The sequence below is a fragment of the Eretmochelys imbricata genome, chromosome 6, assembly GCF_965152235.1.
Source record: "Eretmochelys imbricata isolate rEreImb1 chromosome 6, rEreImb1.hap1, whole genome shotgun sequence".
NCBI classification, from domain to species: Eukaryota; Metazoa; Chordata; order Testudines; family Cheloniidae; genus Eretmochelys; species Eretmochelys imbricata.
This window is the reverse complement of record NC_135577.1, coordinates 9,331,239-9,359,188: the sequence shown is the minus strand read 5'-3', so window position 1 is coordinate 9,359,188 and position 27,950 is coordinate 9,331,239. Positions and strand designations below refer to the sequence as shown.

Sequence of the window (27,950 nt, the reverse complement as noted above, 5' to 3'; positions counted from 1 at the left end):
GGGGTAGGGCTGTCTGTGCCCCCAAGGAAGGCGAGGGCTTCCAGGCCCTGCCCCTCCCCGCGAGCAGCTGGAGACACATGGGCGCCAGGCACTGCCATCACCCCAGGCACTGGGGCTGGGGGCGGGGAGGGCAGGGAACTGGGAGGCTGAAGTGGAAGCAGCCACCTCAGGGCAGCCAGGGGATCTGGCCAGGTGTGATGGATCCTCCGTGCTCAGGGAAAAGCTACGTGAACCGCAACAGGGGCTGATGTGCACAAAGCTTCAGGGGCAGGGGGACTGGCTGCAGGGAAAGGCCTCCCCTCCCCCACGTATCCAACCAGGGCTACAGGGGAGCCAGCCCCCCCACCCCATATCACTCTGCCCCCCCAAACCCAGCCAGGGCTACAGGGGCGCCAGCCCCACCCTACCACTCAGCCAACCCCAGCTAATGCTATCAGGGAGCCAGCCCTGCCCTGTCATTCTGCCCCTCCCCAGCCAGGGCTACAGGGGAGCCAGGCCCCCCCACATGACTCTGCCCCCCACTGGGTTTTCCAACTTTCTAATTACACAAAACCAAACTCCCTTGCCCCACCCCCTTGCCTGAGGTCCCGCCCCGCCCCTTCTCTGAGGCCCCGCCCCTCGCTCATTCTATCCCACCCTCACTCACGTTCACTGGACTGGGACGGGAGGTTGGGGTGCAGGAGGGGGTACAGACTCCAGTGTGGGGCCAGAAATGAGGGGTTCAGGGTGCAGGAGCAGGCTCAATAAACCCTCCTGTTTTACACTGGCTGAGAGTCGCTCCAGACTAGAGAACAGGGGGCATTATTGCCTCTGGGAGTGGAGGCCACGAGGGTCCAGAGTGAGTGGACTCCCTGAGGGGGCTCACGGCAGAGACAGGCTCAGAGAGGTGCGGTTCTAGGAGGTGGTGGGGCCTACGGCTTAACCCCCGAGAAAGAGTGGACGCCTGAGAAGGGCTGTCGCACTGAAGGGGGTTCCCCCCACGCACCGTACGGCGCTGGGAGAAAGCACGAGTCCTGTGAGTCCGTGACAACCTGGTAGGAGCAGACGGTTGGTGGACGCACCCTGTAGACATCTGGCTGCCAGCACAGGTGCTTTGCAATGAGTATCTGCCAGCGATAGAACAAGGGAATTGAAGGAACCAGCAAGGAAAGGGCCTACAACCAGCTCCCTACAAGGGGTCTTTCATGTCTGTGCAGGGAGAGAGGGCTGAGCATTGGGAGGCTCACCCAGGAGCTGCTGATTGCCTGGATGGTAGAGAATGACCAGTCCTAGGAGCAGGTTCTAGATCCCAGCGGGGCTCCCGGGATGCCCGGAGAGTCTGGGAATAGCAGGGGATGCTTGGGGTAGTGGCAGGGGTCCACTGGACCCAGCTCCCCAGCCAGGAGGGGGCTTCCCACCTGGGTTCCCCCCAGTGGATGTGTAGAGTGAAGGAGCTGGAGCCGGAGGAGTGGAGGCTAGCTGACCGCTTGGAGCAATGAAAACATGAGCTGGAGTTAGAAGAGAGGCAGGCCAAGAGGACCTGCTGTGGGGTAAGTGGGGAAGGACCCCAAGATGCCAATTTGGTAGGAACCCTAGATTCCTCTTCGAGCGCTGTCTCTGTGGGTACTCCACTTCCGGAGCCATCAAGCGGAGATTTTTGCTAGCACAATAGCAGTCTCGCGGCACCGCCGGTGCCTCTTCTAGCACGCACACACCCTGACCCCTGCAATTCCTTCTCAACGGCCCCAGCTTGAGACAGAGTCCGTTAGCGGTGTCACCATGAACATTAATATCGAGTTGTTAGATGGCTACTTTAACCCTCTTTATTCACAGTTCTTAGTTTAGTTAGCGTTAGTTACGTTTAAAAAAAAACAAAACCCTTTTGCTTCCCGAATTTCCCAATAGGGACGCCTTAAATATGCCTGGATCCCCAGGTTTTAAAAGGTGTGCGTCTTGCAAGTCTGCAATGCCAGTATCTGACGGGCACTCCCTTTGTGTCCGATGCTGGGTGAGTCGCACATGCCACAGAAGTGCGCTAACAGCAGCAATCTGAAGGACAGGGCAAAGAGAGATCAGGATCTCCGACTAAAACTCATTTTAATGGAGAAATCCTTAAGCGTCTGGGTGCAGGGAGCTGTGTTCACGCACAAACAGGAGTGAGATGGGAGCCACAAACCCCGCCCCATGTGTCTATACCCTGCCGTTAGTGCCCAGCCCCAGGGCTAACAGACACGTCACTGCATGTCCAGGGAACCTGTGAGCTGGGTTCTGATCCCACCCCCTGGGATCAATCCGGAGTCACCTCTGACTGCAGTGAAATGAAACTGATTACAGGTAAAATCTCACTCTCAGAGATGTTCCAATAAGCTTCTTTCACAGACTAGACTCCTTCCTAGTCTGAGCCCAATCCTTTCCCCTGATACAGTCCTGGTTAGTTCCAGCAGACATCTTAGGTGTTAACTAGGGTTTTCACATGACTGGCTGCCCTCTCTGTCCTGCTTCACCCCCCTTTTATAGCTTTGGCACAAGGCGGGAATCTTTTGTCTCTCTGGGTCCCCACCCCTCCTTCTAAATGGAAAAGTACCAGCTTTAAGTACCAGCTTTAAGGTAGATTCCAGTACCATATTACATTGTCTCATAGAATATCAGGGTTGGAAGGGACCTCAGGAGGTCATCTAGTCCAACCCCCTGCTCAAAGCAGGACCAATCCCCAGCTAAATCATCCCAGCCAGGGCTTTGTCCTGTGAGACATTCTTCATTACCCACGGGTTGGCCCACAGGTACACAGGAAGGCTTGCAGGAAAATAAACCATTTACAACCAGTTGTCCTAGTCAATGGGAGCCATCAAGATTCTAAGCCACCATTAATGGCCCACACTTTGAATAATTACAATAGGACCTCAGAGTTATACTTTGTATTTCTAGCTTTAGATACAAGAATGATACATACATACAAATAGGAGGAATATATTCAATAGGTTATAACCTTTGTAATGATACCTTACAAGAGACCTCTTGCATGAAGCATATTCCAGTTACATCATATTCACACTCACAAGCATATTTCCATAAACAGATGGAGTGCAATGTCACATCCCCCCATGGACACAAGCCCTGGCATCAGATTCCCTCCATGGGCACATGCCCCAGTCTCAGATCCACTCCCCACCCCTCTGGACACATGCCCTGGCTGCCTCCAATACTCAGTGAGGAAGAGGACGGTGAGAGCAGATGCCATGATGCGGCAGCAAGGGGCCCCACAGCACTGCCACCAACACCCCAGTGCCCAGCTCCACCCAGCCCCAAATAAAGCCCTGAGCCAGGGTCTGCACCTACAGGAAGCCGATGATACCTCATTTCTTCCTGCATCTCTCACATATTGTCTCTAATCTGCAGGGCCAATCTAGCATGGCCAAAGTATGCAGAGGTCCCTGCAACATGCAGAAAACCCTGGGACCTGGGACCCTGGCCAAGTGTCATGCTGTGATGATCTGGGTGTTTCCCCTTGTTACGTTGTACGTGAGCCTATTTGAGTGTTACTATTTTGCAGGAACACTGCGTTTACCCTCAGTTCACCAATGCCCAGGTGGTGGGAATAAGGGCGTGTGACTTTTGCTGAGACCCTCAGGGGCAGGTGAGGCTGCTCCAGCTGCCTGCACCTGCACGTAAGTGATGGCCAATGCCCTTCCTAACCTGAGAATCAGGAGTGAGATGCAACACTTTGCTCGGGAAGCAAGACAAACACCGGAGGAGGGGCAATGGGCATATCGGAGGTCCCCCACCTCTGCTCATCCTCGTTGATCTCCTGCAGTTTGCTCTTCAGTTCCTGGCTCAGCTCTTCATGATCCACCAGGCCAAAGCGGTTCCTGCAGATCCCAGTGTGGGGAACAAGTTCTGCTGGCGGCCAGGTGCTCCATAGCCGAGGCGCTGGAGAGGTGCATGACTTGGACATTAAGGTCCTGCCACTGGCAAGGCGGCCAGAGGGGTGACAGCTGGTGGGGGGCCAGAGGGGTGGTGACAGAGGCTGGGGGGGGCGGCCAGAGGGGAAGCAACAGCTGGTGGAGCGGCCAGAGGGGTGGCGATGGCTGGTGGGGGGCCAGAGGGGTGGCAATAGCGATGGCTGGTGGGGGGCCAGAGGGGCGGTGATGGTGATGGCTGGTGGGGGGCAGAGGGGCGGTGATGGCTGGAGAGGTGGCCAGAGGGGTAGTGATGGCTGGTGGGGGGCCAGAGGTGCAGCGATGGCTGGTGGGGGGCCAGAGGTGCAGCGATGGCTGGCGGGGGGGCCAGAGGGGTGGTGATGGCTGGTGGGGGGCCAGAGGGGCGGTGATGGCTGGAGGGGCGGCCAAAGGGGTAGTGATGGCTGGTGGGGGGCCAGAGGCGTGGCGATGGCAGGCAGGTGGGGGGTGGCCTATTTTCCGAAGCAAGGCAGCTCTCGAATGGCAGGTAGGACTGTTCACCGGGACCTCTCTGCAAACTATCAGCCCTGCACAAGGCAAAATTATCTTCTGAATACCGTTTACCGAAGGGCGCAAGGCACCTGAGCGGTTCCACGGTTCCCTTTTTGCAGACCTACCAATGCTGACCCAGTCTGGAGTCCACCTTGCCGGGCAGGAGGAAGCAGGTGCCCCCTTTGGACTCTTCACTGCTTGCAAGAGCACCTCCAGCTGTTTCTCCTTCAGCCTCCTCCTCTTCCCAGCTGGACGCACGGCTCCTCCACTCGCCCGGCGAGCACCCATCATTTGGTCCTGAACATGCGGGACGCAAAGGATGTTCCCCGCCCTGGCTAAAAACCAAGCATGTCATCTGCAAACCATGACGAACACGGGATCCCAGTCCAGGCAGCAAACACAAGCAGCCTGAAATCACAGGGATACAGTTACATTATAGGGGAGGAGAGGGGAGTGTGTGTGTGGGGGGGGGGATTGTGAAAAAGCCACAGTAATCTGTAACATATGCCAGACTCTTAACAGAGTTAGGTTTCTCTCTGTCTCTCTTAAATACTTCAAATCCACTGAAAATCTATACAGGAACTGGGAAAAAAAATAAACTAAAAGAGATGGGAGGGGGAAAAAATCAATGTTCCATGTAACAGAAGAATTGCAGAAAACAGGTTACCGGGGCAGGGGGCAGGGGCAGGACTTGAGCCAGTTGTCTGTTGTTTTGTTGAAGAAAACCCTAAATATTGAACCAGAGACTGTATCTGGCAGATCGGTTACAACGTACCTTTTTGTGTGGACACCTCTTCCCCGATATAACGCAGTCCTCGGGAGACAAAAAATCTCACCGCGTATAGGTGAGACTGTGTTATATCGAACTTGTTTGGCCCCTCGGTTCCTTGTTCCCTGACCACCCCCTCCAGAGACCCCCATCCCTAATCACCCCTAGGACCCCCAGGAAGTTTTGGCTCTATCCCTAGCTCTGGGAGGGGAGTGGGGACTAGTGGCTAGAGCAGGGGGCTGGGAGACAGGACTCCTGGAGTCATTGGGTGGCGCCTGTCCATTGTTCTAACACAGCGAGTAGGATTGCCAACTTTCTACGTGCACAAAACGAGCACCCTTGCCCCGCCCCCTGCCCTGCCCCTTCTCTGAGGGGATGAAGGCTCTGACTGGGGGTGCTGGCTCCGGGGTGGGGCCGGGAATGGGGGGTTTGGGGTGCAGCAGAGGGCTCCGGGCTGGGGATTGGAGTGCGGGGGGGAGGGGAAGGCTCCAGCTTGGGGTGCTGACTCTGGTGTGGGGCTGGGGATGAGGAATTTGGGGTGCAGGAGGGTGCTCCAGGCTGGGGCCAGGGGTTCAGAGGACGAGAGAGGGATCAGGGCTGGGGCAGGGGTTAGGGCGCGGGAGTGGGTCGGGGGGGTAGTCTCTGGGCAGCGCTTAGCCTCCGGCTCTATAATGTGGAGGTAGGGCCAGGGGGCTCTGTGCGCTGCCCCGCCTGCAGGCACCGCCCCCGCAGCTCCCATTGGCCGCGGTTCCCGACCAATGGGAGTTGCAGAGCCGGCGCTTGGGCGGGGGCAGCGCGCGGAGCCCCCTGGCTGCCCCTACGCCTGGGAGCCGGAGCGGGGACGTGCCGCTGCTCCCGGGAGCCGCGCGGAGCCAGGTCGGGCAGGGAGCCCGGCTTAGCCCCGCTGCGGGGCAGACCGGAGCCGCCAGACCCCTCTTCCCCCGGCCGTCCCGGTCGACCGCCCTGGGAGCCCCGCCCCCCTCACGTCATTCCGAGATGTCCGCCCCGCCTCCGAAAGCCCCGATTGGACCATTTAAGAAAGCGGAAATGACGATAGCCGATGGGGCGGGGGACCGGAAGTGGAAGAAACGGTACCCGGAAGTGGCCGTCCACCCTTTTGCCCTTTTCGGTGCCGGTCACGTGGGAACGGCGCGGTGACGTACCCGGCTCGGCTCGGCTCGGCTCGGCATGGCGGACACGGCCTCGCAGGTGCTGCTGGGCTCCGGCCTCACCGCGCTCTCCCAGCCGCTCATGTACGTCAAGGTGCTGGTGCAGGTGAGAGCGGGCCGGGACCCCGCCCCCCGGGCTGCCCCCCCGGCCCTCCCCCGCGCGCAGCGGCGACTCCCCCGCCGCCGCGCGCCGAGCTGCCCCCCCCCCGGCCCTCCCCCGCGCGCAGCGACTCCCCCCGGCCCTCCCCCGCGCGCCGAGCTGCCCCCCCCCCTCCCGGCCCTCCCCCGCGCGCCGAGCTGCCCCCCCCCCTCCCGGCCCTCCCCCGCGCGCCGAGCTGCCCCCCCTCCCGGCCCTCCCCCGCGCGCCGAGCTGCCCAGGGCAGGGCGCGGCTGGGCCGGTTCCCCCCGGTCTGCGCCGGGCGGTGACTCCGCGGGGCGCTTGGCCCGCCCCAGCCTCTGCTCCGCCGCTCCCAGGGCCGGCGCCCCAGCCCGCGGGGCTGCGCGGTCCGTGGCCGGCCACCAGCGGCGCCGCGAAGCCTCCGCCCAGCCCCGGGGGTTCAAAGCCCGATCAGCCAGTCGGGGCCGGGAGGGACGCTGCCCTGCCGAGCAGCCCCGGGCCGATCCGTGCGGCAGCTCCCTGCCGGCTGTGCAGGCCCCGGTGCCCACTCACAGCCCAGGGAGGAGCCCCGTTCTCTGCTCTCCCTGCCAGCCGGCATGTCTGTGCAGCGCCTAGCACGGCCGGGGCGCGCGGGCTGCGACAGAAATTATCCAGACCCAGGACTCAGCTCCCCGCAGCTGCCTCCCATACGGAGCCTTGAGAATGCCAGAGCCACTGATCCCAGAGTACCCAGGCAGAGTCCATAACTGCCCCCCTTTTGAAGCTACCACGACTCTCTCCTGCCCCCCGCCCCCACCCGCCCATGATCCCCGGTTTGCTCAGGCCACAGTGAGAGCACCCAGCAGTTGCTGAAACCATTTACTCCTAGAGAGGTTGAAACCACGGCACAGAAACCCAGGGACCAGGAGAGCTCCGCACAGCCCCATGAAGCAGAATCCACTCAGTCACAGGGAGGGGTTTCTGTCCCTGGCTCCCAAGGCAGAGTCCTTGCTTGGGGAGCCACTGCCAGGAGGGGGCGGGGAAGGCGTCTTTCCCCAGTGCAGGATTTCGGCCTTGCTGGGGAAGGTGGCCGGGCAGGAGCCCTTGGGACCGGTACATAGCTCTCTCCTATTGTAGAAGAAATGCCTCTTTCTGGGCTTTGCTGCCGTCAGACACTCAGCAAACTGCCTGTCGCACTCGCAGGCCATCCTGCCGCAGACGCTCTGAGAGCGGCACTCCGTCCCGGATGGGCTACATGCAAACTCATAGGGCTGCCACTTCACTCTCCCCCGGCACTCTAAGGAGACCCTGGCGTGGCGGTAGCAGCAGTCATGGAGGAAGCAACACTGGTCCACTGCGTCTCGGGGTGTCCCGGAGCCCCCGGTTCCACAGTAGCACCCATACAGGTTGAGAGCGAATAGCGGGGTCCGCAGTCTCTGCCGGTAACACCACAGAGTGAGACCCAGCTCCAGAAGGCTGCGTCTCCCTCGCCTGCTGCTTTGAGCCTCATGGGCAGACTGTGACAACAAGGTCATCAGCACTAGCCACATAGCGAATTTCATTGGGTCCGTGGGCATCTGCCTTGGGGGAGCCTGAACGGTCGGGTGCCCAGAGTGGCTGGGTCACTTTCTGCCGCTCTCTCCTCTGGTCCTGTGCTCCGTAGAGCTGCCCAACTCCCTTCTGCTTTACCTGGTGACACTGGCTGGCTGTCAGGTCTCAGCCCAGGGTAGGAGCCGTCTTGGGCCACCATTGGCTGGAAAGAGGCGACATTCCAGCTGCAGGAGAGCATTTAACCCTTGAGCCCCCAGGGCGGTCCCCTGTATTCCCAGACAATGGCCTGATGAAAGTATCTTACTCTAGGTCTGCAGGGCATGCGAGTGCCAGTGGAGAAACCCCTTGAAATCGTTATAAAGCGAAACCCATTTGTAACCCAAGGAGCAGCTGGGAGGTCAGCAGAGCTGCCTGCAAGCCAGATTGCTGGGCATGACCCACGCTTGTCAGGGTCGTGCACCAGCTCGTTCTGTGTCTAGCAGGTGCCCCGCCCTCAGCAGCGTTGTATCTAATCCAGTGTCTGGATACCAAGGATGATAAGTGAGAGCACCAAAAGTGTGCAGGGCCCTTCACAGATACCGGGTCCCTGGCCAGAGGGACTTTCCATCTTCCCAGAGTAGGTGGCATGAACGAGGATGGTATGCTGTGCGCTGGAGGAAGCGGACCAGGGAGTGGGGGTGTCGGGGAAGGGTATTGCCCAGAGATGGAAGATGATTTAATTCCGGCTTGGTCCTTAATTTTCTTTGGGGGAAAATAATTGAATGTATTTGTGACTCTCCTGTGCAATTCTAAAGGGCAGCCACCGGGGCTCGCGGTCTCCCAGTGTCTCGCTGCCAAGGGGTTAACCCGGAGGCCGAGCTGAATCCCTCCCACTGGCAGACTGTGGAGGCATTTGGGTCCACCACTAAATATAGCGTCTTTGGCTTCTGAACCCTTCAATTAGCTGCAGGGCACTGACAGTCCCAGGCCGGAAGGAGGCACCAGAAAATCACCAGGCTTTGATACGGTCCATGGGCAGATTGCTGCAGACTGTCTGTTTGTTTTGAAGGTGGGATATGAGCCGCTTCCTCCGACCCTGGGCAGAAATATATTTGGGCGACAGGTTTACCAGCTACCGGGACTCTTTGCATATGGTGAGTCCCTGTCTCTGGCATGCATGTGGATTTGGGGATAGGGCAGGAAAGGAAGCCCCAAAGGGTGGGGTTGTAGTTACTGGTGTAAAGATGGGGGAGCCCTCTGTGCCTGGGGAGTGAGGCAGACCTCTCTCTTGTTCTGGATTTCCTGGGGGGATCCCACCCTTGGGCTGGCCACCAAGGCTGGTGTGTTCTGAGGGAAGGAGTCTGATTTCACCTCCAGATACCCTGTTGCCCTGCAGAGAGTGCACTGAGCTGGGAACCAGGGGACAGGAGTTCAAATCTCACTTCTACTCACAGCTGTCAGTATTTCTATGCACTTCACAGCCCTTATCTCACTGACCATGATCTCATACCCTATCCCTAGCAAGCGGACAAGCATTAGCCCTCTCTCTAACAAAGGCATTGGTCACAAAGCTGTACAAAGTCATTTCATGAAGGGCTGGGACTAGAGTCCTGGTCTCCAACATTGCCGACCCACTGCCTATCAGAATGAATGTCCCAAACATATGTGCCTTGGTTAGCCTATCGCAAAGTCATACACTACCCGCCTCCCCACCACGTTCTGCTGCTGTGCGCCCTGCTGGCAAAGCATGTGTCAAGTCCTCTTTGTGGCTGGCCCACAGAGGATATCCCCATGACCCCTGTAGCCCCCGTGCTGGAAGCCTGCCTCTCTGAGGGCTCACGGGGAGGGCCAGGGCCTGGCAGTTACATGTGAAGGAACAACTCCTGTTCCTGTAATCACACAGCAAGGAAATGTCCTTTAAAATTGGCTGGGGCAGTGGGGTCGGCACCCCTCATACTTGTGGTGTTTCACAGCTAAGCACATTATGAAGATAGACGGAAGAGCTGGACTCTTCAAAGGGTTGACTCCCAGACTCTGCTCAGGCGCCATCGGCACCATCGTGCACGGCCAGGTGTTACAGGTACGCCGGGCGGGGCTGGAAGGCCGTAGCAAGCCCCTCGCAAGCGGCTGCTGCCCCAGGCTGTCTGCACGGCTGCAGCTGGCCCCACCCTGAGGCGGTTGGGTAATTGTCCAGGTCCAAAGGGGGTCCCTTGTGCTCTTGCTCCACACAGACGAGGCGTCCGGGGGGGCTGAGTTCTGGCCCAGCAGGGTGTCGGCTCCTCTCTCAGGGCTCGCTGTGGTTTCTAGTGGGTCCCGGGGCTGTCTTCCCCTATGGGAATGTTGGAGGCCACTTGCTGTCAGTCCCCATAACATTCTGACTCAGCCCGGCCTACCGAGGCAGCCGAGGGGCAGTGAAGCCCTGGTGCTTGTGCGCCCCTCCCTGGCTGCCTGGGCCCAACGAGACCTCCATATCCCAGTGGCCTTTGCTGTGCTAACTCTGTCCCCTTGCTCCCTAGCGGTACCAGGAAGCTGACCAGGAGGAGGTACGTTGGAGTTGGTTTCTGGGTCCTTTCCCTTGTAGGCACCTCTCCAAGCTCTGCCCTGCCCTGGGGAAAGGGGAGATGGTAGGAACGTGCCCTGTCAGGAGCACAGGGGGTTGGGAGATGTCCACTCATACAAAGCCTGGTGTGGTCAGGGAGGTGGGGGGCTGGGTGGATGGGCCCAGCGAGCTGCAGGGTGGGCCTGGACTGAATGGCTTTTAGATGCTACTGCACTGGGAATATCGAATAACAAAGGGGACCAAGGCAGGGCCTGCTGCTCTCCATGCTGGCTCTGTGGGAGGGGACAGTGTCATTTGGGGAGTGGGTAGGGGGGAGCTCTCCTACCTCAACCTCTCTCATGCCCTCTCCCCAGGAGCCTGGGGCCAGCCTTAAGGAGCCCGTGTCCTCGTGGGAGCAGGTCATCAAGGAGGTGAGCGAAGGCCCATGCCCAAGGGAACTTAGTGGCCAGGGCAGCGTGTGGGGCTCGCGGATCCTCCGTTGCTGGAGCTGCATCCCTCTGGGGTGAAGTGTGTGTCGCGCTGTCTGGAGGGTTCACGTCCATGAGTGCCTACCTCAAGGCAGACTGTCAGAAATGGGGCAGCCACCCCAGAGTGTGTGCTAGAATTAGATTTAATCAAATATGAGCTCCTGGATACCTGTAACTGTCTGACTATGGAGTCACAGGCAGTCCCCTTAGACTCTCCAGCCTGTCTTGCCATGCAGGCAAACTGGACTTAGTGATACATGGTCACTTACTCCAAAAATCACACCACATTCACGTTGCTTCCAGTCCCAAGGGACCAGTCACTTATCCTAGATCAGTTGGCACCCTGGGTCTTACACTAAAGACAATGCCTGTAGCCAGTCCTGTAATAATCTATCTAAAGGTTTATTAACTAGGAAAAAGGAATGAGAGTTTTGTACAGGTTAAAGCAAGCAAACATACACACCATTGAGTTACCATCTGAATCCCAAGAATGACAGAGCTGTAATGAGCAACAATTCAAAGTGTCTTTCCGGGCGGCCCCTGGGGATCTCTGGCTTCAGTTTAGAGTCCCTGGCCCTTCAGAGTTCAAACAGCCAAAAAAGGGGGAAATTTTCCTGTGGCTTTGTCTTATTTCCTTCATTCAGCTCCCAAGCCCACAGGATGAGCTTCCTTGCACCTGGCATTTGCCAGGTGTGATAGGGCCATTAACCAGTCCTATGAATCCTTGATGGCCCATCTGATTTTGCTAGTCCTTGCGGTTGGGCGGGGGACAATTCCCGGGCTTGAATTCACAAGTTCAGGGTGAACGTTTTCAGGGTTCTAAAGCAAAACGTACCTATTTCCTTGCCACCTGGAATACAGACACTACAAGTGAGACGAACATAGGCAGCATTGTATAAGCGTTTCATAGAGTCTAAACACTACATTTTGGAATTTGGGAGGAGCAAGGGTTGTTATAGCAGGGATAAGAGAGAGGCAAGACAGAACTGGGGGGAGGTGTCAAATCAGTATCTTAAATGTCTGTATATTAATGCGAGAAGTATGGGGAATAATCAGGAAGAACTTGAAATGCTAGTAAATAAACAACTGTGACATAGTTGGTATCACAGAGACTTGGTGGGATAATACGCGTGGCTGGAATATTGCTATAGAAGGATACAGCTTGCTCAGGAAGGACAGGCAGGGAAAAGGAGGAGGAGTTGCCTTGTATATTAAAAAGTATACATTTGGATTGAGGTTGAGATGGAAATAGACTTGTTGAAAGTCTCTGGGTAAGGATAAAAGGGGTGAAAAACAAGGGTGATGTCATGGTAGGGGGTCTACTACAGACCACCTAATGAGGAAGAAGAGATGGTTGAGGCTTTTTTAAAACTTAACAAAATCATCCAAAGCCCAGGACTTGGTGGTGATAGGGGACCTCCAACTACTGCGATGTCTGTTGGGAAAATGATACAGATTATCCAACAAGTTCTTGGAATGTATTGGAGACAATTTTTTATTTCAGAAGATGGAGAAAGCTACTGAGGGAGGCTGTTCTAGATTTGATTTTGACAAATAGGGAGAAACTGGTTGACAATTAGAAAGTGGAAGGCAGCTTTTGTGAAAGTGATCATGAAATGATAAGGAATGGTAGGAGGGAGAACAGCAAAATAAAGACAATGGATTTCAAGAAGGCAGACATCAGTCTGGGATGTATTAACAGGATGAAGTGAGCTGTAGCTCACGAAAGCTTATGCTCAAATAAATTGGTTAGTCTCTAAGGTGCCACAAGTACTCCTTTTCTTTTTGCGAATACAGACTAACATGGCTGCTACTCTGAAAACTACCAGACAGGTGACCTGGTCTGGGCTTCAGCTACAAGGTTGTCGGTTCTTAGCTAACACCTGCAGCCTGGGCAAGAGCTGGTGACTGGCCTGCCAGGGTCACAGTCTGCATCCTCATCTCCCCCTGTTAGAGCCCTCCCTTCTTGGCCCAGCGAGTCGCCCCCTTAGCAGGGTCCTGGCTGCCACCCGCTCCCTGGGGTGCCCATTGTTCTGAACCTCTCTCCACCCCTCTTGACCATGGCATCATTCCCCTTCCCTCCTTTTCTGAAGCCTCTTGACACATGCCCCTGCCCCACACGCCACATTTCATCAGCAGGGCAGCCTTCAGGCACTGCCTCCTGCTGCACTCCAGGCGCGTCTGGCTGTGTGGGGCAGAGACCCAGGCTTGCTCCTAGAGCTAGGCATCAAGTCGCCGATTGGCGGTGTTGGCTTTGGCCATGTGCCAGTGGCATGTGTGCTGTGGAGAGTTGGCTCCTGGCACCTCCCATAGCAGGCAGCCTGGGAGTGCTGAGACTCGGCTGCCCCCAAGCGGCTCCCCCACAGCATTTCCACCAGCCCCCCACTGCCCTGCCTTCTGCTGCCCCTCTCCCACCACCCCAGGGCCACCTCTGCCGCGGCCCTTCCCCTCCTTATTTGCTCTCCGCTGAGCACATGTCCTGGCTGAGCCCTAATGGCCGGTGTCTGTTCCAGACTTCCCGAGAGATGGTTGCCCGTTCTGCCGCAACGCTAGTCACCCATCCCTTCCACGGTAGGTACCCAGCGCTGTGGGGGTGGTTGGGTGGGGCTCACGCCCAGCCCTGCTCCGTGGGATCCACCCATGGAGACCAGTGCTGGGGTAATTCAGGACCCAGCCGATCCTCAGCAGAGCTCCCGGCTGAGTGAGCCTGTGAACCCTTGGTGCTGGGGCCTGTGACCCCATGCTGATGCCCTGAGTTCAGAGGGCCGAGGTTCCTGGTGTGCCGTGTCTGACCCCACAGGACTGGGGTGGCGGGGGTGCAGCCTGGCTCCCCCATGCTGACCCTGCTGTGTCTGGCTCTGCCCGCAGTGATCACGCTGAGATGCATGGTGCAGTTCGTTGGCAGGGAGACCAAGTACAGGTAAGGGCCCGGTGAGAGGGGTTGGGACCAGGGGTCCTGCAGGCGCTGCCAAGGGAGTGGGTAGCTGGTGTGGTCTGGGGGGGGAGGAGGGGTTGGCACATGGGTGGCTGGCAGGGGGCAGTTGAGGATATGGTAACCCACAGTCCCTTCCCTCGGGAGCCACATGTGACGGCATCTCTCTCCTCTGTCTCCCGTTGGCCCAGTGGCATCTTCAGCCCCTTCGTCACCATCTACCGGGAAGAGGGCATCCTGGGCTTCTTTGCGTGAGTCCTGCAGCCAGGAGGCAGTGGGAGCCCCTGGGAGGCGGGTGTGTGTGCCCTGCAGGGGCGGGAACGGGGGGAGGGCACCCTTGGGAGGCGGGGGTGTGCGCCCTGCGAGGGTGGGAACGGGGGGAGGGCACCCTTGGGAGGCGGGGGTGTGTGCCCTGCGAGGGTGGGAACAGGGAGGGAGCCCTTGGGAGGCGGGGGTGTGTGCCTTGCGGGGGTGGGAATGGGGGGAGGGCACCCTTGGGAGGCGGGGGTGTGTGCCTTGCGGGGGTGGGAACGGGGGGAGGGCACCCTTGGGAGGCGGGGGGTGTGCGCCCTGCGGGGGTGGGAACGGGGGGAGGGCACCCTTGGGAGGGGGACAGGCGCCCTTGGGAGGTGGGGGCCCATCCAGCTTGTCAGGGAAAGCAGCAGGGACTCTGCTGGCCAGGCTCCACCTGTGGCTCAGAGGAAGGGGCCATGAATTCTCGTCCCAGCTCCTCCTCTGGCCACTGCTGTTTCTGGGCCCTGCGTCACAGCCCAGGGGTCTCCCAGTCTCCCCCTGCTGGCGAGGAAGTTAGGGCAAGTCCCTGAATCTCGCTGTGCCGCAGGCCCCACATGCTGTCTGTGGGGAGACTCGCCCAGGATTGTGGGGTGGGGCCCAGCTTATCCTTGCAAGAGAGGGGCTTCCCCTTGTGCTGGAGGAGGCTCCTGCCAGCCTTGGCCCGGGGGGCACCCTCTGCTCACTCACCTGCTGTGTTTCTTTCAGGGGGCTCGTTCCCCGGCTGCTGGGCGATGTGCTGTCACTGTGGCTCTGTAACATGCTGGCCTACCTCATCAATACCTATGCACTGGAGAACGGGGTAGGCCCCTGCAGCATCGCCCTGGTGGCTGCCCAGGGTGTGGGGCCTGGAGGCAAACGGAGTTCGGGGGGCACTGGGAGGTGACCCGCTCAGCATGGGAAGGTCCCATCTCTGCTGGGCCTGGCCTGCGCTCCCCTTTGTGTGCTGCCCTCCCAGCACCGAGCCGGGGAGCCTGTCCTAGTAGCGGCCGCGACCCACATGGGGGTGGTTTGGGTTTCAGGCCCTGGCGGAGCCCAGCGTGCAGACTCGGTGCGGGGAATCGGGGCAGAGGCAGCCCCCTGTGTCTGGGGATGGAGGGGCTGGGCTGTGGCAGGGTGCAGGGTCTCCTTGTTCAATGCGGTTCCTTCCCTCTCTAGGTCTCCACCATGAGCGAGATGAAGAGCTACTCGCAGGCTGTCACTGGAGTGCGTGTGTAACCCCTACTCTCCTCTTGGGGGTGGGGGCCAAGGGTAGCCCCACAGAGCTGCCCTGGGGTGGGAGGGAACCATGGGGGGGTGAGGTTGGTGCCCTCATATGCGTCTAAATCACTAGCTGGTGCTTCATGGTGGGTGAACTCTCCACCCGCTAGTGCACCTTGGCCTGGCCCCGCCCCCAGGGCCCTGCCCAGCCGGCCCCCTCCCCTTGGCATGGTGTGCCCACTGCCCTACCCGTCCAGCCCAGGTCTGTCCCGAGCAGGCACTGCTGCCTGGCTCAGACCATGTGCTCTCTGGTGACCTGGGAAGGGAAGGACAAAGAGTGAGTCAGTGAGTGCCAGCGAGCTCCCTCTCTGGGCCAGGGCCCCGCTGAGATACCCTCCCTCTCTATTCCTTGTGCTCCTGGGGCTGGGGGTCTCCAGGCGGGGCTGCGAAGCCAGCACCCCGCCCTGCTAACTGTGGTCCATCTCTCGTGCCTGCAGTTCTTCGCCAGTATGCTGACGTACCCCTTCGTGCTCGTCTCCAACCTGATGGCCATTAACAACTGTGGGTGAGTGCCCCGCACACCGTCCTGAGCCAGCTGCACCCTCCCCCTGCAACGCGAGGGCTCCTGCCCCAGCCCTGAGGAGTAGGGGACACGGTGGCCGCTGTACAGGAGGCAGGGAGACGCAGCATCTCCCCCCACACATCCTATAGGGTTTTCTCTGGGAATCCGGAGCCAGGCTTCCCAACTGAGCTCCCATGACGATGTTCCGGCCCCTCGGGGGCTGGGGAGAAACGCTTCGGGGGGAGCGGAGTCGCTGTCAGTGGCTGCTGGTGTGGAATGTGAACAGCTGGCACCGGCAGGCGAGAGGGCTCTGCCCAGCCCAGACATGGCACCGGGTGGGTGGCTGGGGACGCTGAAGGCTGCGACGTTCAGATACAAGGAGGTGGCTTTTCCCGCAATATGTGAGGGGCCTGTGGAGCTCTCTGCCACTGGAGGGAGCTGAGGGAGGTTCAAAGAGGGACTGGACCGTTGGAGGTAGAGCACAGCTAGCCAGAGCTGAAGGGCGCTGAACCTCCTGCTTTGAGCTGGAGCCCATCCCCCAGGGAAGCTGAGCTGGAGCGGTGAGTGAAAGTGGCAAAAGCCCCTGTGTGTCCACTGTCAGACCGGGGTAACGGCGCATCCACGCGTCTGGGAAGGGAAAGGAGCCATGCCAGGGAGAGGCACCTTCCCCCAGGGTAGCTGCAGCCCTGCTGGGGCTGGTGCTCGGAACAGATCACTGCCCACCTGCAGAGTCATCCCCCGTGAAACACCTCTGGGCCTAGCGACTCGACGGCAGAGTGGGACGGGGGGACACATCATCCCCTCCCTGCTGCAGCTGGCAGAGCCGCGATCCTGGGCTCCGGCCCCATCTGTGTGTGTTTGTCGTCCGTCCGTCCCTCCCCCCGCCCCAGCCTGACGTGGAGCTAGTCCTGGCTGCGCTCGCAGCTCACTCCCTGTCTGTCACACAGGCTCCTGTGGCTCCCCTCTTCCCCAGATGCTTGGCAGGCTCTTGGGCTCCCTGGCCATGGCCCTGCAGTGCCTCCCCTCCCGTGTCACCCTCGGCTGCTTGCCAGGAGCGAAATCGCAGGTTGCAGCCTCCCAGAATAGACCTGGGCCTGTTCGGGTGCGACAGCCTGTCTCTGTCCGCCCTGCAGGAGCAGCTGGGACTTGGTGGGGTGGGGGAGGTCTGCGCTCCTGAATCAGCCACTGCCCCCCCCGCCACCCTCCCCCACCACTTCCAGGGGAGCGTTGCTGCTGTGGCCCGTGGCCATCTCACTAGGGAGCATCGGCTCTGGCCCCAGGAGAAAGGCTGCTCTCCTGGTACCTGTCTGCCCCTCTGTAGTGTTGGGGGTAGGGGCAGGAAGCTCTGGCCATGGGGGAATGGACGGGGGGCAACTGGGGGTCTTGGGGCCTGGCTGAGCTGCCTGGCTCGGGGCCCTGTTAAAGCTACGTAGCTCAGAAGGGCTTGGACAGGAAGTGGTGCTGGGGACGCCAGGGAGGGCTCTGGGAACAGGCTGCGGTGGGGTGGCCGGCAGGGGGTGACCCAGCTGCTGCCCCCGGGGCGACTGGCTGCTGCAGAGGCCTTGGCGGGGCCGTTTGCAGGCTCGGAGCAGGGCTGTCTCTCACTGCCACTCCCTCCCCCCTCTTCTCTCTTGCAGGCTGGCTGGTGGCCTCCCCCCCTTCGCACCCAACTACTCCTCCTGGTTAGACTGCTGGAGCCAGCTGCTCAAGGAGGTACGTCCCAGCCTCACCCCAGCCCCTTAGCGTGGGGACGGAGTGTGTGGGGAAGTCGGGCCTGGCACTCATCACGGGGTGGGGGTTATAAAAGGGCTGGGGTGTGCTGGCCCTGTGGCGTGGGTAGGAGGGCTGGCAGACTGGGGCCTGGGTGCCCTGCCTGGGTGGCAGGCAGAGGGAAGCAGGGCAGGCCACCCTGACAGCCCTCTCCTCTCCTCTCCGTGCAGGGGAACATGAGCCGAGGCAACAGCCTGTTTTTCCGGAAGGTGCCTGCGGGGAAGCTGTACGTGTGGGAGGAGAAGCGGTTCCGCTGAGGCCGGAGCTGGGCGAGGGGCCCGGGGCCAGGCCCGGGGCTGGGCCGGATGCACTGAATGATGGGAGAGTGGTGATTTCTATACAGTTTTTTAAATAATGATTCAATCTTGGGAAATGGAGACTGTGCAAGTCTGAGATTCAGTCATGGGGCAGTGCAGGCTGGGTGGGGGGGTCGGCTGCCTGGCTGAGGGTGGGGGCGCTGCTCTGGTGGGACTGTTCCCTGGCTGGGGGCGAGGCTGGCTCTACCCCTGGGTCTGCCTGCAGATGTGCCTGCCCCCCGCTCTGCTGTCGGTTCTGGCTGTGAAGGACACGCTCCACGCTGGCCTGGTGCCCCCGGCTGGGTCCCATAGCACTGCTCCCTGTCATAGCTCCCCAGGATCTGTGCTACGCCCCAGCTTTTAAACCACTTCTTGGAGGAACCCTGTGACGTGCCAGCCTCCCAAGGGGACTCTCTCTTCCTCCAGGGCCGACCACACGGCTCCAGCCCTCCTGCTTCACCCCACGACCTCTGCCCAGCACGTCCCACTGAGCAAGACCCCTGGAAAGGCCTGGCTGCTCTTTGGGGACCAGTGTCCCCCAGCCAGTGTTTGCAGTGACATCCCAAAGCCTTTTCCACACAGCACAAGTTTTATTGGTCCACTGGATCCTGGCCTGGGAGGTCCCTAGGGCAGCACAGAGAAGTAAAGGTGAAGACCAGGGCCCCATCCAGCCAAGCTGCTGAAGACCTAAAAATGGATCCTGTTTCTATCTCTTTTAGTCCTAGCTGGAAGCTCCTGAGTCCCACCAAAAGCCAACTCTTCTTCTTTGTGGAGCCTCCGTTGATCTGGGTTTGATCCTGAACGCCCACTTCTTGCCCCCCAGCCATGTGACATACCCACTCCTGTCCCTGAGCTGCAAAGTACAGAGGGAAACTGAGGCATACAGACATCAAAACTATTACAGAAAATTCTTTGTCCCACCCCCTGAGAGGAAGGGGATGTGTGTCCCTGCGGTCTGCAAGGAGCTGGAGTGCCCCAGTCCCTCTCCACACTGCTACTGACCTACCAGCAAGGGAGAGGAGAGTCTACCATGTCTGCTGGGGTGGGGGTGGGCCCAGCTACACAGGGAGGAGCAGCCTGTGCACTGGGACTACGGGAGGGCAGGTCAGTCCCATGTCGCCTGCCAAGGGCATCTATTCTGGGGGAAAGGGAGAAGAGCGGATGCTCCTCCCTGTGTTCGGGCCCAGCAGGGCTCTTTGATGGGGTCCTACAGCCGCTCTCCTCCCACGTGTAGTGCACCATCATAAACACAAGCCCTGGCCTGGCTTTCCTGCTGGCCCCGGATCAACCGTCCAAGGCCAGCAACTGCACCCTATCACCACGGGGGAGGTAAGGGGTAGGCCACAGCTGGGACATGTGGTCACAGCCCAAGGGAGCTTGCACCAAAGCTTTGGCAAGACCACGGACAGCTCCTGGAAAGGGGACCCGCACCCCCAGCCCTAGCCAAGCAACAAACTGCCTGGGGAAGGGAGCAGGAGAGCACCCCCTGCTGAGCTCACAGCACAGGGCATTGGTGCAGGCCTGTGAGCGGAGAGCGCCCCCTGCTGAGCCCACAGCACAGGGCATGGGGCCAGCACCCTGAGCAGAGAGCGCCCCCTGCTGAGCCCTCACCCTGCTCTCTTTGGAGCCAGCACTGACTGCTGGGGGAGAGCACCCCCTGCTGAGCCTCTGCCCTGCTCCAGGGGATAATGGCCCATGAGCTAGTCTCCTCTACCAGGCCCTGACTCCCCTGGTGGCTGGTCAGTATGTCCCCTTCGTGGGGGTGGCAGAGCAGTAGGTCCCTGGAAGTGGCTGGGCCGTGTCCCCATCCGCTCCCCCAGCGTTACGGGTGGTCAGAGCATGGCCATCCCCCAGAGCTGGGCGCAGGGGCCTGGGCCGCGTCCCCTTCTCCGCCTCTCCCTGTGCTGCGTGCTACTGGGCGCACGGCCGTCCCCCAGAGCTGGGCGCAGGGCCCTGGGCTGCGTCCCCTTCTCCGCCTCTCCCTGTGCTGCGTGCTACTGGGCGCACGGCCGTCCCCCAGAGCTGGGCGCAGGGCCCTGGGCCGCGTCCCCTTCTCCGCCTCTCCCTGTGCTGCGTGCTACTGGGCGCACGGCCGTCCCCCAGAGCTGGGCGCAGGGCCCTGGGCTGCGTCCCCTTCTCCGCCTCTCCCTGTGCTGCGTGCTACTGGGCGCACGGCCGTCCCCCAGAGCTGGGCGCGGCGTCCTGGGCTGCGTCCCCTTCTCCGCCTCTCCCTGTGCTGCGTGCTACTGGGCCCACGGCCGTCCCCCAGAGCTGGGCGCAGGGCCCTGGGCTGCGTCCCCTTCTCCGCCTCTCCCTGTGCTGCGTGCTACTGGGCGCACGGCCGTCCCCCAGAGCTGGGCGCAGGGCCCTGGGCTGCGTCCCCTTCTCCGCCTCTCCCTGTGCTGCGTGCTACTGGGCGCACGGCCGTCCCCCAGAGCTGGGCGCAGGGCCCTGGGCTGCGTCCCCTTCTCCGCCTCTCCCTGTGCTGCGTGCTACTAGGCGCACGGCCGTCCCCCAGCGCTGGGCGCGGCGTCCTGGGCCGCGTCCAGGGCATGGGCTGGCTGGGGCTGGGCGAACCCAGGCCGCACCACCAGCTGGTGGAACACCCCCGGCAGGATGCGGAAGCCGAGGCGTTGCACGTGGCGCAGGGAAGGCTCGTTGTGGGGCAGCACCCGGGTGTACACAGGGAAGCCGCGGGCGTGCAACTGTGCCGCCAGCATCCCCACGACGGGCGCCATGTGGCGCTGGCCGCGATGCTCCGGGAGCGTGTAACCGTGCATCAGGGCAGCCAGCGGGTCGCTGAGGGACCAGGAGATGGGGGGCCCCTCAGGGGCCAGCAGGCAGGCGTTGGGGAAGTGGCGGATCAGGAGGCACAAATAGCGCAGGCTCCAGCTGTTCCACCCAAACATCCAGGTGTCGCTGAGTAGCATGGCGTGGGCGGGGGACACGGGGGCCAGCCTGAGCCCCGCGTCATGCCTGCAACACAGGGCAGGGGGGAGAGAGACATGGGGTGGGGTGAGCACAAAGGAGATTGACCTGGCAAGGGGAGGGGGCAGAATAGAACCAGCCTGGGCAGGGGAAGGGGTAAATGTAGGGGTGGGGAGTGGGGCGCAACCAAACATGGGAGGTGTGAGCAGAGGGGGAGATTGACCCAGCTTGGGGGGTGGGGTGCAGGGGGTTGGGGGGTCGACCTGGTACAAGGGCAAGTGAGCCCAGGGAGCAGAAATTGAGCTGGTATGACGTGGCACAGGAGGGGAGCAGGGTCCGGTGGCACCATCTTCCCAGTTTTGGGGCTGAGATGGGCTGGACAGAAAATTGGGGGTGGGGGTGTTGCCAAATGTCAAAGTGTGGGGGGGGCATGGAATGTATCCTGTGGGGGAGGGGTGTGCCACCCAGCTCTGAAGGGGAGCCCTGGGGGAGGGGATTGAGCCAGGCCCTGGCACATGGCGGGAGGGGATCAACGCACACCGGAGGCCTCGCACAGGGGCTGTCTGACAAGGCCCAGTCCAGCCCCAGCAGAGTCATCACTGCTGATGGGCCTCGGCTAAGCTCAGCTCCCTGAGATGAAAGCACCAGGGCTCAGCGGGCAGCGAACCCCCTGCCTGGGGTTCTGCCCACTGACAGGGAAGGGGGGACCAGGGGGTCTGTGCCTGGTGCGCTGTTAGCCTAGGGAACTCATTGCCACCATCTCTAGGGTGCAATGGAGTCCTCTGGCCTGGCACCCCAGGGTCCTTCCCTTCCCCCAGCCCCGCTCCCCCCCTGCATCTAGCCCAGGCTGGTTGTGTACATTGCCCCATTCTCTCACACCCCATATCTGGGGGGCACCTACCGGTACTGGGGCATGGCAGGTGGGTCTGGGTGCAGCAGGGGCAGGTACGGGTACATCTCCATCTCAAGCCCCCTGGCCCTGGCAATGTCCCTGATGGTCTCGTATACCCCATCCTGCAGCCCTGCAGGGACAGCCGTGCACTGTCAGCAGGGTCCCCCTGGAAGGTGCCCATGGATGTGGGGGCCCAGCCTGGTGGGGGAGAGCAGCAGGGGGGGGCCAAGGGCCACTGTGAGCCGGTATGGCCCAATTGGGGGTTCCCAAAACTTGGCTCATTCAGGATCCCGGGTCTGGATGGAGAAGAGGCCCAGTCAGGCTCCTTGGGGCTATTGGCCCGTGTGTGGGGAGGGGTCCAGATGAGCTCCTTGAGGCTACTGGCCTGAGGGGGAGGGGGAGCAGGTGAGCTCCTCTGAGTTGTTGGCCTGTGGGGGGAGGGGTCTAGGTGAATTCCTTGGGGCTATTAGCACATGGGGGGGACTCAGGCGGACCCCTCAGGGCTATTGGCCCGTGGGGGGAGAGGGGCCTGGGCTGGCTCCTCAGGGCTATTGGCCCATGGGGGGGTAGTGTTCCTGCTCCCTGTGTGGCAGGAGCTGGATGGAGCGGGGCTGGAGGGGCTCACCCTGTATCTGGAAGGCCTGGCTCCAGTCCACGGCACGGCTGTTCCCCAGCAGGGCCCGGCAGGCTCCCTCGTCCCGGTAGAAGGCCGTGTACAAGTTGGTGCCGAAATCACTTGGGTCCCATGTCACCTGCAGGGGGACACTGCCTGGGGGTGAGCGCAGGGATGGCAATGGGGGAGCAGGGCACAGCAAGCCCCAAGGCAGAGATTGAGGAGGGGGGAAGGAGCCCTGTGAACAGAGCCAGGGGGCTTAGGGCAGAATGGGCCGGGGGGGGTCTGGGCAGCAGGAAGGGGAGACAGGCTGTGGGGAAGTGGGGCAGACAGAAGGGGGAGGTTACACCAAGCAGGGAAAGGGGCAAGGAAGTTGGGGAGGGGAGCGGGGCAGTGATGGCATCAGGTGGGGGAGGGGAGCGGGGCAGGGATGGCGTTGCGGGGGGGAGGGGAGCGGGGCAGGGATGGCGTCAGGCAGGGGAGGAAAGCGGGGCAGATGGGAGGGGCCCAGCAAAGGCCGCACTTCTCTGTTTGGCCGGGTGAGGACGATTTTGAACTCTGGCCATGAATCCACCAGCACCTCCTGGCTGGCCGGGTTCCCGCGATTCACATGCATCACAGTGCCGTAGACCTGCCAAGACACAGGGTCAGAGTCCGGGGATGTCCTGGATCCCCAGGATCGGTGCTAGGCCCCAGCTTTCACTCTGCCCCTTGGAGGAGCCCTCAAAGTGCCAGCCCCCCAGGGGGCCCCACTCTTCCTGCAGAGCTGGTCACCGCCTCTCAGATGGAGCCTCTGGGCTCCAGCCCTCCTGGTGCCGCCCACTGAGCCAGACCCCTGGAGAGACCTGGCCGCTCTTCGGGGGCTCCGACACCTCAGCCTGTGTTTGCTGTGCACGCGGCAGCATTGTCAAGCCAGGCCGGTTTATGAGTCACGGAGCAGCCTGAGGTCAGCAGAGAGAACTGAGGGTAAAGCAGTGTCCATTGCGGTCAGCCAGCGCCCAGCCAAGCTGGGGTGAAAGACCCTTTCCAGGCTGTCTCTGTCTCTGTCTGACCTCCTTGGCCAGCTCCAGGTGAGAGCCTCCATCTTTGGCCAGCACCCCCCCACCTCCCAGTCCTGTGCTCTCGAGCTGGGGTCTCTGCTCAGCCTCCCAGCTGAGAGGCAGGAAAATCCAGGAGTCAGTGGCACTTGCCTTGTTTCTCTGGCCCCCTTGGTGATCTGGGTTGATTTCAACAAGTTCCTTAAGGACTCTTCATTCCACCCACACAGGGAGGTGACACCCACCCCTATGTCTCTTAGCCTGCCCTGAGAGTAAACTTAATCTTCCCCCTCACTCCTGCAACTAGGTAGCCATGCAACACATGGGGGAAACTGAGGCACACATAGTGTTGTAAAAATATTACAGAAAAATCCTACTTTATTACATCTCTTCCCTCTTTGAAGCCAAACTGGGCAGGGTCACTTTAACCAATGACTGTCCTGGTGAAGTTTGAACACACAAATGCTATCCATAGAAGCCACAGCATCTTCCCCATCCCTGTCCTACCAGGCCCTGTCAGCGTGCTGACAGCTGGCTCTAATCAAACTCCCCCTTTCCAATACACAGCTCAGAGCGGGTCTGTTCGCCGACACTAGCAGGGGGGAGTTTTTATGCAGCCTTAGCACCCTTTTGCCACCCCAAAACCTTTGGGTTTGAAACTGGGATGGGCTCCAGCCACTGCATTCCCCCCCCATCTGCTAGGGAGTGAGGAGGGTCGTGACCCCCCCCTTCCTCCATGTGTCAGCTATCTTGGTTGCATCCTGGGGTGTCTTGACCCCTAGGCTGAGGTAGGTAGTGACCCCTTGAGCATTTGGGAGATCGGTGTAGGTTTGTTCCCCATGTCTCCGGGGCACTGGTGTCTGAGGGTCTGGTGATGGAGGGGGCTCCTCTATGCTGGTTGTGTCCCAACCCCGGGACTGTGTGTATGCCAGGAATCGATTTCCCCTCCTGGGGCTAACCTGTTGCCCTCACCCCAGGCCAGAGCCCCGCTGTTGGCGAGCTGCGACTCCAGGTCTTAACCTTGGCCATGCCCTGCCCATGTCTGCCCATGCTCAGCTGGGGCCTCAGCTCCCCCCAGGTTCAGCTCTGGCTCGGTTTCCCCAGGGAGAGCAGGCCGTGAGCTGGCTCCCTTGGCCACAGCCTCAGGGAAGTTCTGCTGGAGCCATGTGACTCACATGTCCTTGTGGAGATTGGGGCGGAGGGGATGTTCCTCTGCCCCACTCAAATACAGGGGTCTGCTTCCAGACAGACAGGTGTCCTGGGCTTAACAGCCTTTCCTTAGTGTTACAAGCAAGGGGGGAAACCGCTGCTCCCCCCCGCGGCCGAGCTATTTGCCTTTTCACTGACACCTCCAGTGTGAGCCTCTGGCTCCTGGGGTTCAAACTCTTGGCTGGGGCAGGATCAGGGATTGGATTTTGTCTTCAGGTGATACAGAAAGTCTCAAAAGGAGGTCAAAGCCGATGTCCAGGACAACCCTGACTACCAGGCCCCCCCCAAGTCCTTTGTCTGTGCTGGGATCCGAGCCGTTGGTAGGGCTTCTCCCAGTAGGCGGGTGGCTTCCATTTAAGTCACACCCTGGGTCTTCTGCACACCCCCAAACCCTTTCCTATAAGCCTCAGGTGTCAGGTCAAACATAAGCAGCGGAGGCTTTTCGAACAGTTCCCAGCCCCCAGTATTAAGGCCGTCCATCCGGCTGTACGGCTTTGGGGGACCGCGTATGGGGGTGAGACAGCAGCACCGGTCCGCAGGGTCAGCCAGGTTCAAACCGCAACCCTTCTCAAAGGCAGTGAGGTTGGTGTCTGCAGCCCTTCCTCCTCCTCCTCAAACTGGGACAGTTGGGTATCCAGCTCCCTTCAGAATGGGCCTCCCTGGAGCCTTTGCCCACTTACCCTTGGTGGGTTCTCTTGCCCCTCCACATCTCCAGATCATGCTTTTACGCGTTTCTTCACGTTTTAGCTGCTTCTCACAGCCATCTGGTTCCCTCTCATCATCTGCTAGCACCTTTGCTTTCCTCGCTAACTCCCACCGCTTCGAATCTATTGGCGGGGAACCGGGCCGTGAGGACGCCCTGCTGCCGCGTCTGTCACGCTCAGACCTGCAGCAAACCCCGCCTGGGTCTGGAACCTGCTGCTGAGTCCCGTCACCCTTCTCCAGCCCGCAGTCAGCTGCGCCTTGTTGAACTTCCCAACGCTTCGCCCTCTCTCCTTGCACAGGTTTGTGATGTGCTTCCGAGGGTGGTGGTTATACCCCGGGTTCTCGCTGTTTCCTTCAACGGAGTGTGTTTTGCTACGTGCGCATCCAGTGTCTCACCCCTGCCACGAACTGAAAGCAAACTGCCTGTGTCACTTAGCACGGAGAGCAAACTTAAGCCGCTTCCCCCACTGGGTAGCTGGGGAAACTGAGGCACACATAGGGTTCATAAAAATATTATAAAAAGGCCCATTTTGTCAAGGGTGTAGCTGCACGGGGGCGGGGGGGTAGCGGGTGGTCAGAGCCATGGTGAGGACCAGGAGGAAATTCAGAGCCGGGGGGTGGGGGCGTGGGGGTAGTCAGAGCCATACTTGGCTGGCACCCAGCTGTCCCACACTATGATTGGCTGCCATGGAGCCGCCCACATGTTCATTGGCTTACACAAAGCCTGCCCATACTGAGGTTGGCTGGCACAGAGCTCGCTTGTGCTCTGATTGGATGGGCAGGTCCTAGCGGCTATGCTGGGTGAGCAGCAGGCATTGGTGCTGGGTTTGGACTTTGGGAGGCAGGGGGACGAGTGAGGAGGAGGCCCAGGGGGAGGGCCCCCTCGTACTACCTCTAACCTAGGGGAGGGGCCTTCCCCCCCCGCCACCGCTACCTTTAACCTGGAGGATGGGCCTGCCCCCGCCGCTACTGCTAACCTGTGGGATGGGCCTGCCCCCCCCCGCTACCTCTAACCTGTGGGAGGGGTGTGCCCTCCTGCTGCTACCCCAACCCAGGGTGGGGGGCCTGAGTAATGAAGTAGAAGCTTTCCATAGTATCTTTCTGATGCCGATATGTACCTCAGTTTCCCTCTGCATCCTGTACTGCTCTGCACAGCATGTGAAGGGAAGGGACAGGGGTTGTGAGTCACGTAGCAGCCCGGCTGGAGACCAGCGTCATTAACCAAGGGAATAAAGTCTCCATACATGCAAGGAGGGTCTGGAGAGACCACGGAAATGCCAATGGCTGGGGTGGACGTTCACAGCGAGCGAGTGAGATTCCCCCCTCATGGCTCTGCAGTGGAGAGGCCCCCCAGCTGAAGAACAGCGGCTGCGAGGGGTCAGGATACGGGGCTAACAGCCGGCTTTTGGAGGGTCTCGGCGCTTGGCCTTGGCCTAAGAACAAAGGGACAGAGCCAGAGCCAGCCATGGGGCCCATGACGGCTTGGCTGGCTCATTGCCCTGGCTTGGCCAGATTGGGATGTGGCTTAACCTTTGATTCCCTGTGCTAACCTGAGGACTCTGTAGCCAGGTGACTAATGAACTGCTCCCATGTTTTGCAAAGGCTGCGGGGGGTCTCTGCCAACACACACTAGGGGCATTGCGCTGGTAGGGACCCGGCCCAAGCCTCCCGCGGGCTTCTGGCTCGGCTGCATTTGCTGCAGGGAGCCACGGACAGCGACAGGAGGCCTGGTGTCAAAGGCCCAGTGGTGGAGGTCACAGGCCTGCCCCTGTGGAGCTGTGTGCAGCCTCGGGCTCTGGCCCACTACAGGGGTCGCTCCCAGGGAACTGGTGACAGGCTGGGGTACGGCACAGCCCCTGTGGATCCATGGGAGCGTGCCCGGCCCTGAACTGCTGCCCCCTGACCTGGAGAAAGGGTCTTTCCCACATACTGCTACCCCCTGACCAGGTGGAGGGATTAGCCCTCCATATACCCCCTGACCCAGGGGATTGCACCCCAGCCCAATATGTGCCCCATCACCCAGGGGACTCCAAAGGACTTTCCCCTGCTCTCTGCCCAGCCCAAGAGTGGGAGGGTTCGGCCCTGCGGGGGTGGGCGAGTCCTGGTCACCGGTAGCGTGTCAGGCAGGCCCTGCCGTAGCATCCCCTCCAGCAGCCGTAGCTTGGAGGAACAGCTCAAGATCAGCATCACTGGCTGGGATGGATCTTCGGAGTTTCCAGCAGGACAGTGCGAGGGGCACCTGCAGGGCAGGAGACCCATCAGTTCCCTGTGACTGTCTCCCAACCCCAGAGACAAGCTGCCAGCTCCCAGCCTTGCCAAAATAGCAAACACTATGTGTAGACCCCACAATAGCTCACCCGTCTGTGCGCGGCCTCCTGTGTGTTCCCCAGAGACCTTACAATAACTAACCGGTCTGTGCCCAGCCCCTGTGCTCACCAGAGACCCTACAATAACTCACCAGTCTGTGTGCAGCCCCCCGTGCTCACCAGAGACCCT

The 27,950-nt window shown here is 60.6% G+C and overlaps 2 protein-coding genes across 5 annotated transcripts; one reads left to right on the top strand and one right to left on the bottom strand.

The window, feature by feature from the left end:
• Positions 1–6,310: 6,310 nt before the first annotated feature.
• On the top strand, positions 6,311–18,151 carry MTCH2 (mitochondrial carrier 2). Of its 4 annotated transcripts, none has more exons than XM_077820740.1 (14): positions 6,311–6,471; positions 9,062–9,146; positions 9,966–10,072; positions 10,509–10,535; positions 10,906–10,962; positions 12,817–12,852; positions 13,533–13,590; positions 13,888–13,939; positions 14,143–14,202; positions 14,951–15,044; positions 15,401–15,448; positions 15,940–16,007; positions 17,642–17,717; positions 17,945–18,151. In XM_077820740.1, the coding sequence occupies exons 1-14, from the start codon at positions 6,385–6,387 to the stop codon at positions 18,029–18,031; spliced, it is 942 nt and encodes a 313-aa protein (XP_077676866.1). In that variant the 5' UTR covers positions 6,311–6,384; the 3' UTR covers positions 18,032–18,151. The 4 variants fall into 4 exon arrangements, with proteins under 4 accessions (XP_077676866.1, XP_077676865.1, XP_077676867.1 ...); XM_077820739.1 differs by having other exon boundaries at positions 6,322–6,471; positions 8,957–9,146; XM_077820741.1 differs by having other exon boundaries at positions 6,332–6,449.
• A 2,414-nt stretch (positions 18,152–20,565) lies between these two features.
• LOC144266816 (glycine N-acyltransferase-like protein 3) lies at positions 20,566–27,641 on the bottom strand. The gene is made up of 5 exons (XM_077820336.1): positions 27,564–27,641; positions 23,027–23,134; positions 22,516–22,642; positions 21,900–22,020; positions 20,566–21,046 (listed from the first exon to the last, which is right to left on the bottom strand). The coding sequence occupies exons 1-5, from the start codon at positions 27,639–27,641 to the stop codon at positions 20,566–20,568; spliced, it is 915 nt and encodes a 304-aa protein (XP_077676462.1).
• Between the last annotated feature and the right edge of the window lie 309 nt (positions 27,642–27,950).